The following is a 19225-nucleotide window of genomic DNA, read 5'->3' on the forward strand; positions in this document are numbered from 1 at the left end:
TAAAATGCTGTGTGATTTCCTGCAAAGTGGAGCTTTTAAAATTAACCACAGGGGAAATGTTTGCTAAGTGGAGATATTAAGCAGCCCTGGGAAAGCAGGCTGTTATATAATGGCCATTAGCAGCATCAAAGGCGTCGTAGGATTTTCTTATCCAGGGTCTTGGTCCCGGTCACTGAAGGCAAAATCAGGTTCCCTGTGCTAAGCCTCAGGATGTGTTTGAAGAGGCACCAAGGTTTGTGAGAGACCTCCTCCTTCCCGCTTCACCACAGCTCTGCACAGGTTTCTGGGGCCCCCCAGCAGCAGGTAGTGATGAGTTTGGGTGGCTGTGGGCTGTTGGTTGCCTGTGTCCAAGTCCTGTTGCTTGATGCCGTGTGCTCAGGGATAGTGTGAACCAAGTTAGAGCATTCCAGAGAAATTTGGAGAAATGAGGCTTCTGGCATGCCCACGGGGCAGCTCTCTTGTAGGACAGGGGTACCCAGCTCTGCTGGTGCCAGTGTCAGTGTAACGAATGTGGGTTGCTCTGGTACCGTCACCCGGACTGAAGCTACTGACTTGCTCTGGGTTTTTCTGGGTTAGCTTTAGAGCTGAGAAACCTGGCTGTACTGAACCAGTCCCTCCTCTTCCAGCTAGAAACTATCCCAGGTTGATTGGAGCTTGGTGGGAAAGTTTTGGGGAATCCAGATGGAACTATTCCTATCTTTTCTGTTATTTCTTATTCATTGTCCTGGATCCATAGCTCCAGGCACTGGGATATGGTTCACTCCTGCAGTGGTCTTTAAAACCCCAACAGCAAGTTGTACGGGGGGGAAAGGCATGGAGTGATTTCAGTGTGGCAGTAACGGGGAAAGCACTTCAGCGTTACATCATTCTGCTGTTGTAAAGAAGGGCTAAAATATACAGGACTGGGCCAAACTAGCAGGTCCTGCTGACCAAGATGCCAGCTGCCTGCAAGATAGTGTGGAGACAGAGGGCAAAGTCAATCCTAGGGTTAGACTGGAGAGGGTCCATCACTTTGTGTCCTCATGCTCCATCCCTGCACCGAGCTGCCATGCTTGGCATCAGTGCTGGAGAGCCCTGACCATCCATCCCCATGCAGGGAGAGCTGCCTAAAAGAAGAAAAACAACAATAAAACCTTCACACAGGGGATGCAGGATTAAAGTTAAGCTCTGGGTTTGGTTAGAAGTAAACAGAATAGAGCTCTGTGGGAAAGGGGGAATGAGATTCTGGTCATTTAGTTTTGTCTGCCAAGTTCCACTAAATCCCAGTGGTGTTGTCCTCAGCCTAAAATAATGTTTATTAGCCCTTCAGCAGACTCAGGAGCTGGAGGATGGACAGGCATGCTGTGCACCTGGGTTGGGGCTGAGCAGATGATGGTCCTGGTTCAGATTTTCCTTACAACCCCGTAAAGGGGAAGACCTGAGTTATTGGTGGGGCTGACCTTGGTGGTGGTGTCAGACCCCCCCAGATGAAAACAAAACTGCTTTAAAGCAACGGTGAGCATCTGAACACAGTCCGGGGTGCCAGGCAAGGAATGGTCATAGCCCCAAAGGTTTTCTGGAGTAAAGCAAGTGTAAATGAGCTCAGAGACTGGTGCTTCAAATATAGTTTCTTCTCTGCTGCATGTTTTTTTGCACACTCACTGCCAGCAGCTTTCTGGGCCATTCAACTTTACAGCAGGCATCAGTTAGAAGTGACTTTGATTTTCCCATCATTCTTCTTCCTGTGGAAACCTTTTCTTTTAAATCCCCCTTGAAAGTTGTCTGCTTCAAGTAAAGAAACTATTTTTAAATATAGTACATTCCGATAAAAATTTGGGGACTTCTTTGAGGTGCACTGGAAATATCTGCTTTCTCTCTCTCTCTCTTTGAAAATTGCACTGTTGCAATGCAAAATCATGCTGGAAGGAGGTTGTTTTATTAAGAACTCTCTTTCAGTAGTGACTTTGAAGGGATTACAGGCAGTTACTGGGCTGTTGCAGTAGTGAGTTGGCAAGCAATAAACTGGAGTGGGTCACTGCTGTTCCGGACATGTGGGAAGCTGTCACTCCGTGGCCAGCTCTGGAGACCAGAGTGGTGCTTCAGAGGTCCCTGGTGGCTCAGAGACCTCTTCAACCCCTCAGGCAGCTCGCTGGCCAGACTGCTCGTCCCCTGGCATTACTCAGCAGTGGGGAACAGCAGTGCCAGGATGGTCTCCACTGCTATGTGAGTGAGTGCAGGATATCCCTGATGGAGCTGGAGGGGGAATTTCAGAAGGGCTTTTTGGTTGGTGTGGTCTGAGAGGGGAAGGCTCGGTATGCACGCGTGGGAAGGGCAAGGGAAGCCAGCGGTTTATCTGTAAGATCTCCAGGATGTGTGTCCCCCCCTCACGCAGCCCCTCTGGCTTCCTCCTGCCATTATGAGTTGCTGTCACTGTAAATAAAGGAATTAGGTCACCCTCAGCTTGCTGGGCTGTTGCTGTTCCTTGCTTGTGTGTTGTTATGCAGGGGAGCATTTTACCCCTCCTGAGCCTTTCAAGGAACTCAGTGTGTTGGAAGGAGAGGGGAGAGCTGTGAAGTGCTTTGTATTTATCTAATGCTGCAGGACAGTTATAATGGGAGCACTTCAGTCTTAATTAACTCCGTACCTGCTTGGCATTGTACTGCCTTTGGCTCCTTGGCTTTTGTAGAGCTGCAAGAAGGCACAGACGGCCAAGGCAGACAGCTCTGAGTTTGTCTGAAAGGTACTTCTGAGTTCTGCTTAATTGCTCCTCCTGGCATCGCTCTGTGCTGCAACGTTGGGTTGTCAGCAGGATTTCCTCCAGAGAGCAGCCTCCTCTTGGAGGGAATGGATCCTGCTTGGTGCTGAGTTTCCTCCACCTTTTCCCTTTCCTCCTCTGCTACTCAGCTGTAGCAGGACTGTGTTCAATGCACACACACCATACTCCAGCAGTTGTGGATGTTCCGCATGGGATGGTTGTACTGGGGGGACAGAGCCTGGGGTAAGATGGAGGAGAGAATAATTGTTCAGTCTCCTTTGACGTGGGAGAGAATGGGCTTTCCTGCCCCACTGCTGTCCTTCCCGCACATGGATGCGGTCAGGGACAGAGAAAGGGAAATACATTGCAAAGCTGCTGTAAGCCCAGGGGAAGATGTACACTGGGCAGCTGGCTGAGAAAAGGGTGTTAATCCTTTCTAATGTGATAACAAGATCCATTCTGGGGCTTAGTTTCTCATGTCTTTTCCCCAGAGCACAGGAGTCTCGTGATTAGTGGATTAATTACCATTAATAAGTTATTTGAACTATGCCTGTTGGCAAGTAACAAAGGAAGTCAGATTGATCTTTTCTGCACGTGGAGGTAGATGGTCTTGGCAGAGCCAGTTCATTTGTTTTGTGGATATTGGGGATTCCCTCATTCTGCAACACTGTTGTTTCTCATTCTTGCTCTCCTTCTGTCTTTCCCCTTTTTGGTTTTGCCTCCAGGGTCGTCAAGCAGAGGAACTAGAAGAAGGTTTTGAATTTGCATTGCATGCTGTCAGTTGGTGTGTCCCTTCCCCACTGCACTCGGTGGTGGCAGAGGACCGTGCAGGTGTGGGTCCCTCCCAGATGGACGGATGCTCGTGGTGTCTCTGTGCCCACGGCAGACATGGGAGAGGGAAGGGCTTGAAAAGGGCTGGACAGAAATTGGCCCCCATGCAATTGATTTTGCCCTGTCATAGGGAGGACTTTCTTTTAGTTTGTAAATTATTTTGGGGACAATTGCAAAAATGAGCAAGGCAGTAAAAAGGGAGGATAAAATTAGGCAGCGGCAGAACCAAATCAAGATTCATCCACCCTTCACAGTCAAGCTGTGCTTTGTTTTCCTGGTTTTATTTTCCTCCCACAGCCACCAAAGTATGTCATTCATTTGATTCTCCAGAGGGTTTGTGCCCAGATCTTTTCTACGCAGCTTATTAGATCGCAGCCTGGGGTGCTGTGTCTGCAGGCAGTATTTCTCCTTCAGCCCAAGGCTTCTTAAATGGTGACTCAGGGGAAACATGCAGCCTCTCAAATCTGTGGATGTGGCTCATCAAGGGCCATTCCAGTTGCAATATGTAGTGAATGGAGAAGCATTACATGGGAAGGGAGTGAGTCGTGTAGGTCTCAAGCCTGGCTGCATCCCCTCCTTCCAACAAAACTGGGTATGTGGGCTCCAGCAGAATTGACTGGCACACTGGTCTCTGGCTAGCTGTGTCCCTGGCCACCCTGCCCAGCTGGGGTGGGCATATCAGGAGACCAGAGACAAGCTCAGGGGACCAAAATAAAGGTGATTCATCTGTGACAATGGACATGTGTCAATCCTGCAGCTGGGAGGGCAGACAGCTGCAGGGTTGCGTGTGGCACTGAATGTTGTGTGTATTGTGCCGTGGTGGGAGAGGGAGCTTGGGTGTGAGGTCAGAGTGGAGCATCATGCTGATGCATCAGCCCGTCTGTCTAAGCACTTCTTCCATGGTCAGTGTTCTTGGCACAGGCATGCGTGTGTCTGCATCTAAACATGAAACTGTTCCCAGGAAAGGAGCTTGTGCAGCCATAGCTGCTAATTACACAATCATCCCTCCAGATGGTCCATCTCTCTCTGCAAGTCCAGCTTTGCTCTGGGTAGAATCCTAATTACACTGACCCATGAGCTGCAGTGTGCTGAGCCTTCCCATCCTGCCTGCTGCCAAAAGGTGTTTGTGATCAGGAAACTCCTGCTGCTGGTGTTGTGGTGGGGTGCTGCTTCCAGGGTAGTGAAGGAAATAAGTTTTTGCTGAGTTTCACAGCTCCACCTGGCTCTGGAGCAAGTTTTCCTGGATGATCAGTTGTAGTTTGGAAGAGTATTTCACTGGAGTGGCACATCCAGATCAAAGAGCCTTGGTCAGCATTGTTTGAACGGAAATGAGAAAGAGCAAGGGATGCTCCCAAGACCACACAGGGTTGTTGCAGGGCTGGGAGTTCAATGTATAGTTTTAGGGTTGCAGGTTACTGTCTGAGACTCACCTCTGTGGCTGTTTCTGATGCAAGCACCAGGTTTGGGCTTTGAGCTGCCCAGACAAAGTTTTGAGTTTGTATGACTTGTCACATCGGGGATTTGAGAACTGCAGAGATCTGTTGAGCCTGAGCTGGAGGTCCAGGTGCTTTGATGAGAAGGTACCAAATGAGATGTCCCCTGCCATCATTCTGGGGACTTAGAGTAGCTCTTTGCCTGGAACCCACAAAATCCTGGCTTCAAGAGTGGTGAAGTCATCCCCAGGGAAGCCGGTCATACCCCAGAGTCCTGTGGCTGTGATACTTTGCTGTATCAGGCAGTGGACAGCATAGTCCAGGCTTGGTCTGGGCTTTTGGGGATGTTAGACCCCTGTCACCACCACAGGATGTGGAAAGCCCTGATCCCAATGTCCTGTTTGAAAGACTTCAGAGCTATCGAGCACTGCTATAGTTCCTTGGGAGGAGGCTAATGAGACATGCACCCATGGCCTCTCAATCCTGGCAGTTTTAGAAGAAAATGTCCTTCCTGAGGCTGGTGGGGCTGGGATGGCTCTGCCCTGGGCTGCATCATGTCTCATGGGGGTGCAGAGCCCTCCCAGAACCTTCCTGGGCAAGGAGGTTCAGGCAGGCACTGTGGCTGTACGCAGAGGCACCCCAGGTGTGTGGGGTCCCCACCACTTTTATTAGAGGGTGCAGGAGCCCTTGCATCTGAACGGAGCCCCTTTCAGCATACCTTCTAAGGCCGAAACAGAGCTGCTGGGGCTCTGTCTGCCACTTGCGAGTTAGAAGTCACTTCTCAGGTGTCTTTTCTCCTCCTCCCCCTGTTTCTTCTCTCAAGTTCCCCAGCTGTCTTTGCCTGCAGTCTGTAGCACTCCCAGACACATCCCTGCACCTCGGTGTGTTTTAATCCTTTGCAAGCCTCCGCAGTACCCTCTCTGTGTGACAAACTCTGCTGGTTGTAGTATCTGATCTAGCAAACACGGTGCTAGCGTAGCACTTAGCCTTTTCTTTAGCTTGTTTTATATGGAAATTTCCTCCAAGTGAAACCAATTTGTGGGAGGAGAAGGAGAAGGCTTTTAGGCAGTCCTGGAGGAAAAACATTTTTCAAGTTTCATCCTTGTCTCCTGAATCTAAGGCACAGAAACTAGGAGGAAGCTGTTACAGTTTTGTCTAGAGGTGTGGGAACACTATTGCAATGGGAGGGGAATAACTGGTGAATACGTTTAATCATCAATGAGCAATGCCCAGTTCCTCTGATGTGCTACTCTTGCCTATCCCTGAAGCTGGATGAAGGCTCAACACCCATCTCAAGTAATTCATTGATGGAGAACCACCAAATTCCCCAGGAAAATTGTTCAGGGTTAATTTCCCCTCAGCTCTGCCCTGCAGCAATTGTGCTGTCCTTAAAGTGCAGTTGCTGAGTGACTCCTGCTTGACTCAAGGGTTTTGGGAAGCAATTGTATGGAATAACACTAGTTCAGCACTCACTAAAGCCAAATTTACTCAATAGTTAGGTACATTCAGAAACAGATAAAAATACAGCTGTCCTGTCTTGAAGAATTACCTGCTTATCCTCTACCCATATCTCACTTGGTTGTATAATTTGTGTTGCCTTTTCCCTTATCTCCTGACTGATTATATAGCATCTTAGATCCCTGCAGCTCTGAACACAACAGATAGTCAGCTCTAGGACTTTGCACCTTCTCATTTTGAGCAGTGCTTCAGCAGTGTGAGTGCTGGTGGGTCTCACTAATGGTAATGAAAGAGCATGAAAAGTCCTGGGCTCTGGTTGCTCACTGATCTGCCCCAGAGCATGACTCAAGAAAAGGCACCTCCCTGCCATGCTACAATTAGAGCACTTGCTTATCTTAGCTGTAACAGAGCCATAAACTTTATCCAGGCCAATTAAATCAGATATGCAGTAAGCATGCAGTTCCCATTAATGTGGGCTCTTTCTTTTCTTAGGTAAGTACAGAAGGAATTTGAGATGGCCTGTGGCTGCACCTCTCCTTGTTAAAGTTCGGCTCACTCATCCCAGAGAGGTGCTGAGGGGCAAATTTATTGGAAAGCTGCTTTGCCATCAGCTTTTCTGAAGCATGTTCTGAGCATCAGAAGAGCTATCTTAAAATCCTTAGATGGAAACAAAAAGTTCCCTAGATTTTTGGGAAGCACCTGGCCCTGCTGGGATTTTTTTTCTCTATACCATCTCATTTCAACTGCCCTGTTCGCTTGGGGAAGCTCAGGCTGATCTTTAACTGAAAGATCACTGGTGCCTTACAGGATGCTCTAAGCAAAAGGTTTTGTAGACAAAGGTGATATCTCAGCTGTGACTTGCTGTCCCCAGTCAGATGGGGCTGAAGGGCAAAGGAGAAATAACACACCCAAACCAGGGACAGAAACCAGCGCCTTTTGCTGCTGATGAAACAAGGGATGCATTGTTTGTTCTCATCCTTCTCTTTCTTCCCCCTCCAGGACATACAACCTTACCTTCCTGCATCCGTACTACCGGACAGACGAAGCAGAGGAGAATCCATTCATCTGCTCATCGCATCGTGAAAACGGCATGCAGAAATGCTCCAACATCCCAAACAGGAAGGAGTACAAGGTGGAGTGCACCTTGAGCATGGACTCCTACACCCCGAGTTTATACAACCCTGACTTCAGCAGCAGGAATGCCTGCATAAACTGGAACCAGTATTACAACGTATGCATGGCAGGGGACATAAACCCACACAACGGAGCTATCAATTTTGATAATATTGGATATGCCTGGATAGCTATTTTTCAGGTAGGATTCTCCTAAATATTTTTCTTTTTCTTTTGTCATCTTTTGCTTGGAAAGATTTTGATAGATGCATCAGAAGAGAAAGGAATTTGCTTGCACCTACATAAAACTGCAAATAAAGACACGTTGAGTAAATGAATCAGACAATAACCTGCACAAATGTTGCAAGAGAACATTTGGGGAGAACAGCCATTTTTCACTACGTTTTAGAACAGGGGAAAAATACTTCTTGAAGCAGACAAAAGCATGACAAGTTCTAGCACTGCAAATCAGACCTGGATAAATCCCAGAGATTTTTGAGAGTTAGGGTCTTTATTGCTGTAGTATCAGGAAATTGAGAGTGTTGTCCAAGTCCTTAAGCAAGACTTAATATCATTCTAAAACGTAGGAAGTAGCTTGATGGCATGGGCTTGATTCTAGAATTACAGGGTTATAGCGGTTAGCATGATATGCTGGAGGGAGGAAGAAATAATACTAATGGTCCGTTCTGGGTGGAATACATGTGAAGAGATACTACTCATGTGGAATTTGAGTCTCTCTTGATCCACACCTACACAGCTCTTCACTAGAGACCAAAGTGCTTCTTGCTCAGACTGAGGGAGCCTTTACAGGTGACAAAAACACTCCAGCAACTGAAGCATTTTCAAGCATTTGTAGCTCTGGAATGTTGGATACCTCATCTACACAGTCCAGAGGCTATGGTCTCTTGGGGGTAGCCTATTTTAAATGAGCCGTGTGCTGTTTTCCATTTTTAATTTGCACTTTCTGTTTTTAATATAAATTTCTTTATGCTTTTGGCTAGATGCCCTGCTTTATTTAGTCCTCCTGAAGTGTTGGTGATATCTATTCCTAAAAGATAAAAAAAAATCATCTCCTCCTAGTTTTGTTAATGATGAATAATTACTCGTTCAGAGCTCTAAATTTCATTTATGAATTTCCTTCTAGTTTCATAATGTAATATGAACTTAATAACTTTCAGTTTTCATCTGGAAGTTGTAAAGGGGCAATTGCTTGCTCTGAGCATCTTGTTTGTTCTCATACTGTCACAGTAGCATACCTTGAATCACACTGCTGCCAGTGTCAGAGGCTTAAAGCCAAATCCAGAAGGATTCAGGCAGATTCCAAGTCTCTACTAGGCTATGTTTTTTAAAAATGCTTTGGGTCTTTCCTGGAATTAGTATTTCAAGAGAGGAACTGCCAAACTAACTTTGAATTTTCCTGCCTGGTAGTGAGTGTTGCATAAAGGAAAGAGGGAAATCAAAGCGAGAAGAGTAGATAGGTCTCTGGCTGCACTTGCATTCTTTTTCTGCTCTTGCATAGTTCTTTGATGGAGCTTGATGGATGTGCCCAGGAGGTCCTGTCTGGCTCCCACCGTGGGGCACCAGTGTTCTTGCCAGAGAAAGGGCAGAGGGCAACATGCTGCGGAGTGCCTGTGCTAGTGCATTGAAAATGAGCAGGTGCTGCTCGAGGGGTCCTGCTTCCTTTTTACTTCCTGAGCCTTTTTGCAGGTTGCAAGTTTTCATTTCATGTTGGTATTTCATTTTCTCCGCCTGAGAATGTACAGTTTTAAGCCAGGGAGAACACACCAGCCACAGCAGAGGTTTCAACTGATTCCTTTGGGCAGAGCGGAGTGCCTGGCAAAGGTGGATATTGTATCCATAGATCATTCTGGCAGCTGCCAGGAGGTTTATGATTGGTTTTAGTGCTGCTTAGGCCATCCAAATGCTAGAGTATTTCCAGCCAAAAACTCTTCTTACGTCTTTATTCGTTTTAGTAATAAGGATTCACTTTTAGAAGCTGAAAACAATACCACTCCAGGTAAAGCAGCAGCTGTTGGGACTAAGGTGCTTGCTTAACTTTGATATGGAAAGACTAAATCATTACTGCAAGAGGTTGGATGCTAAACCAAAACAGTTGCTGTAAGCAAAGAACATTTAACAAATAAAGCTATTGAGTTGTGTTCTTGTTACATTTAATAGTTGAAGCTGGGTAGCACCAGGTCAGCGGTTAGATGAGGCCTCAAAGTATGTAGTGCAGATAGTAGAACTGATGAGTTTAGTAGCTCAAGAGCTTCCCTGTGAATTGGTATTGAATTTCTGGGCAGAAGGCACTCTGTTCTGGATGAGACAGGTCCAATTGTCTCAATCCTTTCTGGGGAATAATGAATACGTGGTACTTTGCAAGAGTTATCATGGTGGACTGAACCTCAAGGTCTGGCAAGCCTCCAGTTTGCGTAATGGCTATCTTAGGACTCAGCTGGATAGAGCATCCCTCATGATTTATCCCAAATAAGTTGGAAATCTAGTATGGTTTAAGAGCTGTCAGAAGGGAGGTTAGTGAAATAAGCCCCACAGGTGAGATTCAGAAGGAAGCTTCCAAGGGCAGTGATGGCAAGTCACACCCAAGCATTTCCAAGGGTGCAGTTTGATACTGTGCAGACTGCAAACAAACAAAACCAAAAGCAGACTTTGACAAGGAAATGTGAAGATCTCATCCAAAATGTCCTTGTGAATGGTGTGCCAAGGCAGGAGGCAAGCAGTATGGCTAAGCTCTTTCAGCTGCCAGAATTTGGATTTAAGCAGTGAAGCTGAAAGACATTAAACTTCATGGTAGTGATCCTGAACTTGCAAGTAACCTGGCACGTGGCAGTGGGGCGTACCAAACAGTGAAATGTACTGTTGACCTTCCAAGCAGAAGAGTAAGTGAGATGCATCAAACATGAGAACCAACCTAGTGCAAATAATTAAAACTTAAAGCAATAAAGATGATGGCTGCATCCATGGGTGTTTGAAAGGATAATAATTTCTTATGTAATCCTGCAAATGATTCATGTTTTGATTCCCCTCATTTGTTGTGTAATAGGCTAATTCATGTATATATTTGTTACAAAGGCACGTTCAATGGCAAATTATGTGAACTAATTAGCTTATTACAGAATAAATGAAAGGAGATGGAACTTAAATTAACTGTGAGGTTTGGCATGATATTAAGATCCCTTTATTGCACATGAATTTCAGCCACAACAATAAGAGCAGTAATTACAGGTATTGTTGTCACGCTGCAAATGATGAATTACCCACCTAACCAAAGTCCAATTTATTTTGAATTATTGACAGTCTCAGTGGACCAACCAAAACACTGCCACCTTCCAAACCATCAGTCTCGGTGCGGCCAGGCCTGAATGCAGAAACCCTGTTAAAACAAAAAGGGGTTGAATGGCTGGTAAGATACGCAGTTTGGGTAGAAGAGATGATTTAGGCTACTTTGCAAACCACAGAACCATTGTTTGGATGATTTCATGTCTGACTTGCAGAAAAATAAGACCTATAATAGCACTTTGCATCAGGAGACAATGTTTTTGGCAAAACTAGTGAGGCAAAGTTGAAGGAGCAATAACCATCAGCTAGGCAGAACTAAGACAAGATCAAGGGAACAAGCTGTTCTTCTGTGCCTCCTTCCAGGGTGTAGCTGCAAGGACTGAACTTTGGGAGCAAATGTACAGAAAAAATTATGTTTCAGGAAATGTCCATCCAATACAAGAGAAGATTTATCTGGCAGTTCAGAGAGGCTCTTGACACTGCTGTTGCTGTCTGAGTTACCTTTTCTATGGCCTCTTCTTCACAGACTGTATTTCAGAAGTAGCTGCATTTTCTAAGGGGCTTCCTTAAAGAAAGACCCTCTTGAAATTAGTTCTTGGATGCAGCTCTCAGATTCATGATTCTGTTTCTGGCTTATGTTATTCTGAGTGCATATTGCTTCTATGTGGTTTTGCTTAAGAAGACATCTCAGTTAACAAGTTAATCAAGTCATACAAGTAACACATCTCTGGCCCATCATCAGAAGGCCCTAGCGAGGAAATTCTCAGAGGAGACTGTTTTGCATTCAGCAGCCCCCTTGCTGCTGTCAGGGAAGAAAAAAAAAAAAAAGCCTGGTTGTGTTCACGAGTGCTGAAGACAGCCCAGCAGGCACATGACATGATAAGAATGCCCAAGAAAGGAAAAGCTGAATCACCTTCTGAAGAAAGATGTCTGGAAATAGAGCAGAGTTAAAGAAACTGTCAGCAGCAGCAAGAGTTCAAGGTGTTATCTTGATAGCGTGCTTAGATGGAGAACTTCTCTTTGCACCTGGTCTCACCAAAGCTAGGAGTATGTTACAGCCACAAAGGGGTGGGTGACCAGCTCAGGAGAGAGAACAAGTTTGGGGTGGGAAGGCGGGGGGATTGATGCCACCCACTTTTTCCTTCATTTGTCCTTCTGCGGATACTTTACTCCTAATGCGATGGCAGGCTGCCTGAGCAGGTACGACAGCTGGCAGTGACAGCCGTATGCTGCAGGCCACCTGCTGAAATCGCCCTTTTGTTTAGATGTGAAGTTACCTCTTCTGCACTCTAGCTTGTCAAAAAAGCCCCTGGGAGCTTGTGTAAGCTATCTCAATCCAATCAAGGATTTATTCATTTTGACCCTGTGCTATCTGCTGATGAGGAGCTTGTTTTGTCTCCGTGTTGCTGACTCCGCTTCTGCCAGGATCTGCACCCCTGCTAGCTGTGCCTGTAGATGGGCCAGCTGAGAAGGTACAGAGCTTGGGGGTGGATTTCAGGTTTGGAGAGAGGAAGGTGCATTTGTCTCGTTTCAGCGTTGTTTGGTGTCCTGATCTGTTCCACAGCAGTTGCCTACTTCACATTGTTTCAGCCTCTGTTCATCGTGATTGAAATCCTTCCCTGAGGATTTCTCCCTTGCCTGGAAACCTTTCAGCTAACTCTGTAATGGAATCATATTTTTCCATTCGAATTAAAGGAATAAAATATATGCACTTCAATGCCCTTCTGCTATGGCCAAATGCAAGAATGAGCTTGGAGTCCCTCCTCGTTTCTACTGTCATTCAGTCAAGAAAAGATCTCATTTGAGGAGACAAGACCTGAAGCTCTAACGTTGCTTTCCCTTAGACTGAGCACAAACCTCCAATCTGGAATCTATTGGCAGGGTCATTCCTCTTGGTTCCTACTCACACATCTTCTTAGCTGGGCTGTCACTCAGATAGATACGAATAGGGACCTTTTGGGGCCTGTTTTTCTTTGTTACTGGGACCTCAGGGTACCTCAACCAAATTTCTTACAAAATGACAGCTCGGGAATGGTTACCCCAATGTCTCAAGAGAATTGCACCTGAGATGCTACTAATATGCTTGCTTGCCTGTCTGCTGCAACCTCTCTTCTTCCACTTCCAGTAGTCTTTAACTGTTTTGGGGAACAGCCAAAAGGCACACTGAAGCAGAAGGAAGTGAAAGAGCCTGAGGCTTCCAACTGCAATTGTATTTATGCATGCAACATGTAGTTTTGTGGGCCATGTTTTTCAGAAGCAGCTGTCGCACTGGGTGCCCATGTTTTCAGAGTTCATTGAGTAGATAATTTTTTGGCCAAAATTACTTTTTTTTGCCGAATGGTTCATTCTTTAAACAGGAGATACGTGTCAACAATGCTTATCTGTGCTGAATTTGGCAAGAAAAGAGTTCTAAGCTTTTCATTTCCACTGTTTCAAATGATGCTTTGTCACTAGACTTGAATTTGTTTTGGATCACAAAAAATATTTCACTCTACATGATGGGGTTTAAGTTTTGTTGGTGTTGTTTTTTTAAATTTCGTTGGCCAAATAAACATTATTTTCTGCATTTGAAGAGCTTTCAAGCTGAATACCCAATCTAAAAATATCCAGCCCCTTTAAAGCATCTCGGAGTGTGCTTCCAAGAGGATTAGCTGCTTTTGGGAAAACCTCTTTCATTTAGAGGGCTAGAAGGAACTGTCCTATGTAGCGCAAGTCAGAGAGGCCATCCTGATTCCAGGTCTGGGCCTGCTAACCTATGGGAGGTACTGGAGTCAGCCGGTGTGACCCAGAAACCTGCTGCAAACTCTCTAGCTTTGGAAGTGTTTCATCCTACCTCAATCATAGATTCTTTTATTCAGAGCAGAAAGAGGGGTGCCTGCAGCAAGCCATGGCCTAATCTGGAGTCCAGTTAAGTGATGAAAAAGCCACTGGTCTTGAGGTGTGTCAACAATTTTTACAGGGAAATCTTACTTTGGTTTGATTGCTCCAAACCTGCTCTATGCTCAGTGGATGCTATTGCACCTTGCAGTGTGAGTTGAACATATCCTAGGGGAGACTTGTATGCTAAGCCAAAGGTTCCCTGATGTCCCCACACAACTGTCTCCAGACTGCGTGGAGTTGGCAGATCCATCCAGGAGGACAAGAGACACACACACTCTGATTAGTGTGAATGGGTAAAGCTTAGACACTTGGACACCTGAAATGTGTTTTGTGTCATAGCCCTGCACAGAAGGGTAGTTGTGCTTGAAGCTGTGCATCCCTTTGTCCCTAACAGTCTCTAATATAATTTGAAACAAGGTGTAACAATAGGAATAACAAAAATCCTTGCTTTTTGCATTTGGGCCAGTACCTGAAACTACTGCTGTGTTCCAGACAGTGGTGTCTGGATAAGCGCTGTCATTCATATAATTGCTATATGGTACACTCATCTGTAAGCAAGGATCTCAGTCTGGCTTCGGTTCCCTTCTCTTTGCAGACTCTTAAATCTTTCAGCTTTCCTCTGCTATAAAACTCTAATTTATGGTGCTCTCTATGATAATGGACTCATTATTGCTGAAGCTAAACAGTTAAATACATTCCCTGTGCATAAGATACTTTACACAAACAATGAAGACAGGATAATTATCACAGTAAATCAAACCTCATGAATATGGACTGAGATGTGATTATTTTATAAGCAGCAGTCGTCTGAAATCTGCGATGTTTGTGCTATCGGATGAGGATCTTGCATTATTTAGTGTGAAATGGACAGACAGCAACTAACCTTCCTTTTGTGGCAAAAGTTGTTGAGTTTTTATGCCATTTTTAAGCCCGTAGATTCACTTTTATGAGGTTTTGGGCCACCAGTAACAGTATCAGTGATATGTCCAACTTTATTGCACGCTGGCTGCGCTCTGCTTTTCAAGATCCACTGTGACCTGGTAATGCTGACCAGAGATCACATCTATGTGGAACAAATTTGAGAGGTCACAAAACCAAGACATGGAAGGTGGCATGGTTTCCTTTTTTCTGTTTTGCAGGGCCGCTTTTCAGAGCAGATGCATGCTTTGCAAGACTCTCAATTTATAAAGAATAAGTTATCGCTAAAGTTGCTTTGCAAAGTAAGTAGGCCCTTGAAGTGAAAGGAAAAGCATCTGTTCAAAGGACATTACTCAATATCATAAAACCTGTTTTTCTGACCACAGAGGTTACTTAACATGTGTCATGAGGAAATAATTAAAATTGTGAAGTTGACTTCAGAAATAGTGATTTGATTAGCTGCCAAGCACTCTGCATGCAGAAAAGGAATACTCCATTATTCACTGGTCAGTGCTTGCTAGCCAAATCAATATGCCCGAGAGGGCAGAATACATAGATAAGAGGCTTTCAGAAATGAATACTGAAGATCTTGTAAAACTTACTGGGACCATCATAGTAATTAATAAATCGTGAGAGCTATCTCATTGGATGATGTCTTGATGAGCTTTATAAAAATAAAAAAACCTTGCAGTAGGGCCAGGGAAATGAGACAAAAAGTAAATAAAACCAAATAATCATGGCAGTCTTCAGAGTTGCTATTTGATTCAGCATAATTGATTTTGATGCAGATAATGCCCATCTTGTCCCCAGAGGACTCAATTTAGGCCAAAGAAAAAGAGGCTGAGCGCAGATTATAGATGTCAGTTAAGATGAGTGCTTCAAATGGTTTGGAAACACTTGGGTTTATATCTCTATAACATCTCCAGCTTTGGCCAGGCACTGAGTTGAACAAGCACCTGCAATTCTGAAATCAACCACCAAGGAAATTTCTGTTTGCCAGAGCTATGCTTTGTAGGGGTTTTGATCAAAGTGTGAGATGCTGGTTTTGGTTCCCATGCTTAGGGACGCTCTCTCTACAAATGAAGTTTGTTCAAGTAGTCACAGAAGTGAAATCTTGCCATGAGAAAAATCAAGCCTCAGGGTTAGGCTGGAGTTTTGTATGCTGTGCATTCAGATCTCATAATCTTTTCAGCTTTGCTTCACACAGTAATTTTCCAAACTTTCTTCGATTGATTAGTGGCACCTCAAGGTTGATTTCTATCTGCAGCAGTCCATCTGGCACTAGCCATTAGTGCTTTCTAATACACAGAAAGTAATTCAGTGTTTGACTTTAATTAGTAAATGAGTTTGTGTTGGAGTTGGGGTGTTGGGTTTTTTCTCCTAAATGATTCTTTTTTCCTTTGTCTTAACTGACACTAAAGCAAAAAATAACCTGCTCTTGAATGGATTATAGCCAAGAACTTGCAAAAATTTTGGCAGAGCTTAAAGACAAGGATTTTTATGATGAAAACTTCTTGACATAATAAAAGAAATTGTTCTGCAGAGACCTTTGAAGTGACCCCAGAAAAACAACATAAACCTCCTGTCTCCCTGGGAACAATGAGGAGGACTGAGTTAATGGCCAGCATCTTTAATCTACATCTCCTCTGTGATTTTCACTCTGGAGTTTTAGATTGATTCTGATTAGCTTGAGTAGAAGACCTAATTCTGTCCCCAATTATGCTCATCTGATTTAATGTAGCATCTTTGTTACAACTGAAGGAATTATTGTGGCATGAGCGAACCAAGAAGATCAGAATCACAGAACAAAAGACATTAAAAAAAATAAATCTGATTGTCCATTCTCATCCTGCTCATATTAGTATGGTGATCAGGAAGCGCCTGACTGGGGACTGCATGAATGGTGTCCAAGCCAAAGATCAATTCGGTCAAAATCTGGTTTTATGTTCACCTGAGTGAGCTTTCCGCTAAATCCTTGCAGTGATGGGAGAGAGGATCAGACACAAGACTCAGGGCTTTAGTACTGAGCCTCATAGGAATTAGTGAGAAACAAATAATTTATCCCATCCCTGCCCATGTTGTGTGAGAGATAAAGGACTGAATGAGCAGGCAAGGAGAATCAGACTGAGCATCGTACAGGGTCTCTCATGGGTTCGAGGACAGGTCTGTTCTCTGCCCAGTCTCTCAGTCCTTCAAGGGCAAAAATCATTTCCCCATGCTAAGGGGGCAGCTCTGTCTTTCCCCCTGGGTCTGCAGCATGTCATTACAGCTGGCAGCACCCTCCAGGACAACCTTGCCAATCATCTTAATTGAATCTTTCAGCTATTTCCTTGCAGCTGCCAATTTTAGTGTGCCACGTATCTTGCACATCTTTTTCATCAGACCAGAATTAGGAAATGTGTTTCTTGCCATCTTATCTCTGTTGATAAATAATTGTGTGTTGCATTTATTGGAAGCTTTGAACTGGTACATTTGGAGACACTGTTTAATATGTCTGTCTGTGAACAATCATGGCTTGAACAGAATTTAATTATTGAGAACGAATTGCTGAGATTGGAGAGCACAAGAAGGGTGCTCCAGGTCCTTGGAAGACATCTATAAAGGGCTTGGAGGGCCAAGTGCTGGAGCTGCAGTCAACTGGATTAATCAGGTTGGGAAGTGAAGAGAGGAGGAAGATATTTCTGCTTAGTGAAGTAGGTGATACTGCATTCAGGGTCCCCCAAGGGAGGAACAGCAGGAAAGGCAGCGCTGAAAAAATATATCCATGTTCTTGGGACAATAGCAAGAGTTGTATTTCCCTCTGTGTTCATCTGGTCTGAGAATAAACGTGCAGAATCAAACTGTGCATTGCAGCAGTGAACCTCGCACCCGTGCGGATGCCTTTGACTTGGTTCCAAAAATAGTTAAAGAGTTTAGTTCACGGTGTTATACACCAGCTGTTGGCAAATTCAAATGGTCTGGTTCTCATTTACACCAAGGCCTTGCCTGGGATGTGCAGTGGGATCTTGGAGTAGGTAAAAATGTACTTGTAAAGTCATTCAGAGCACTTTAAAGGAGAGCATGAAAGAAGTCCACAGCATGGCAAGAATCAGGCTGTAAAAATCATAGACACTGTTTCAGTCCAGACAGGTGGCTAGGCATGTGTGCTGTCCTGCATTTCTCCAGAGCTATTTGATTAAAAAAAAGACAGCAGATATCTGTGAGCACACTCCCTTACAGGATTGCTAGTACTCTCTAATCCTTGGCAGCTCAGGAATCCTTCCCCTAGGTACTGCTGCTTTTATACTGGGTGGTGAGTCCAAGAATGAATCCACATTCATTTTTTGAAGATGTCAAACAGGAGAACAAAAGCTCAGTGGTCTGTTTATCCCTCCTGTGTCCCTTTGGTTTACAAGTGAGTAGTAAATAATGCAAATTCTAATTACATCTTAAATATTCTGAGAGCCGGATGAGCATTGTCAGCCCTCCAGAGGAGAACTGTGGTGTGTTGCTTGATTCTTGCTGAAAATGCTGTCTAGCATGCAAGAAGAATACTTCTATAAATGTTGGTTGGCTCTCATTCTTGTCTCAGCAGCTGTTTCCCAGGTGGGGAGCTGGCAGTGCCTGCAGAAGCCCAACAGCAGCCCTCAGGTAACTCCTTTTGTAGAGAGGGCTCTGTGTTTAATCGTTTTAATACATTTGATTTGAGGATTGCCACCCAAATGCAAAGTCGGTGAAGAGGTGTATCCAATATGTTTGGAGTCTCTGGGCTCGTTTTTCATCCCCAAGTGTAAATGGATGGAGCACCTGCTGTGCCAGCTGTGGCAGCCTGATTCTGAAATGCCTGTCCAAATAGAGGGGAAGGAAGGGAGAGGACTTTGAACAGTGCAAAGGAGACTATTTCTTAGGCAGTTGGCAGTGATTTGGTTTAGCCTTGTGTCACCTCCCAATTTGATCCCTCCAGCATCCCCATGAACCTACACAGGCATCAAGTGCAAGAGATGATCAGCTGCCGTGCACAGCCCACACAGGCAAGCAATGCGGCTGAAAAGAACTTTGCTCTCTATAAATGTTTCAACCGTGTTAAAGGAAAGGCAGAAAAGGGCAGTTTGAGTTTGATTGCTTGTCCGTTTCACACCGCTGAACAGACTGATTACTGCCTGTGTCTGCCCAGACAGCTTAACCCCTTCTCAGACTCCAGGGCGAATAACAGCACTTGCATCCGCACGAAAAAATGTGTCTGTTGCTGAAAACTTTCTACCACAGATTGATCTCTGGGATTCCTATTGACCAAAAGCATTCTTTGGTTTTGTTAAAGCTGTGCCACTGGAAGCATAGCATTGCTGTCTGATATCTGTACATCACTAACCAACAGTGAGGAAGTGATATGAAAGAATATCTAATGCATGTAATGAGGAACAGAAGTGGGTGCAGTTGGTGTAAATGCAGCCAGCATGTCATCAGACCTGATTGCTCAAAGTCTTTAGCAATGCTGACAGAGTAAAACAAATGCAGAGACAATTTTTACCTGCTCTTTGGCAGATTGTGTTTATTGGTTTTAGCGTGGAGCTGTATGCGCTGG

The 19225-nt window shown here is 44.8% G+C and overlaps 1 protein-coding gene across 3 annotated transcripts in view; it reads left to right on the top strand.

Annotated features, from left to right (window-relative positions):
* The window catches only part of CACNA1H (calcium voltage-gated channel subunit alpha1 H), a 253542-nt gene that overhangs the window by 142959 nt on the left and 91358 nt on the right, over positions 1-19225 (top strand). For all 3 annotated transcript variants that reach the window (XM_075768013.1, XM_075768012.1, XM_075768014.1), the window contains exon 7: positions 7456-7771. In XM_075768013.1, the coding sequence (XP_075624128.1) occupies positions 7456-7771 (316 nt within the window). The remainder of the gene's footprint in view (positions 1-7455; positions 7772-19225) is intronic.

Source organism: Balearica regulorum, chromosome 15 (assembly GCF_011004875.1).
Source record: "Balearica regulorum gibbericeps isolate bBalReg1 chromosome 15, bBalReg1.pri, whole genome shotgun sequence".
Taxonomy (NCBI): domain Eukaryota; kingdom Metazoa; phylum Chordata; class Aves; order Gruiformes; family Gruidae; genus Balearica; species Balearica regulorum.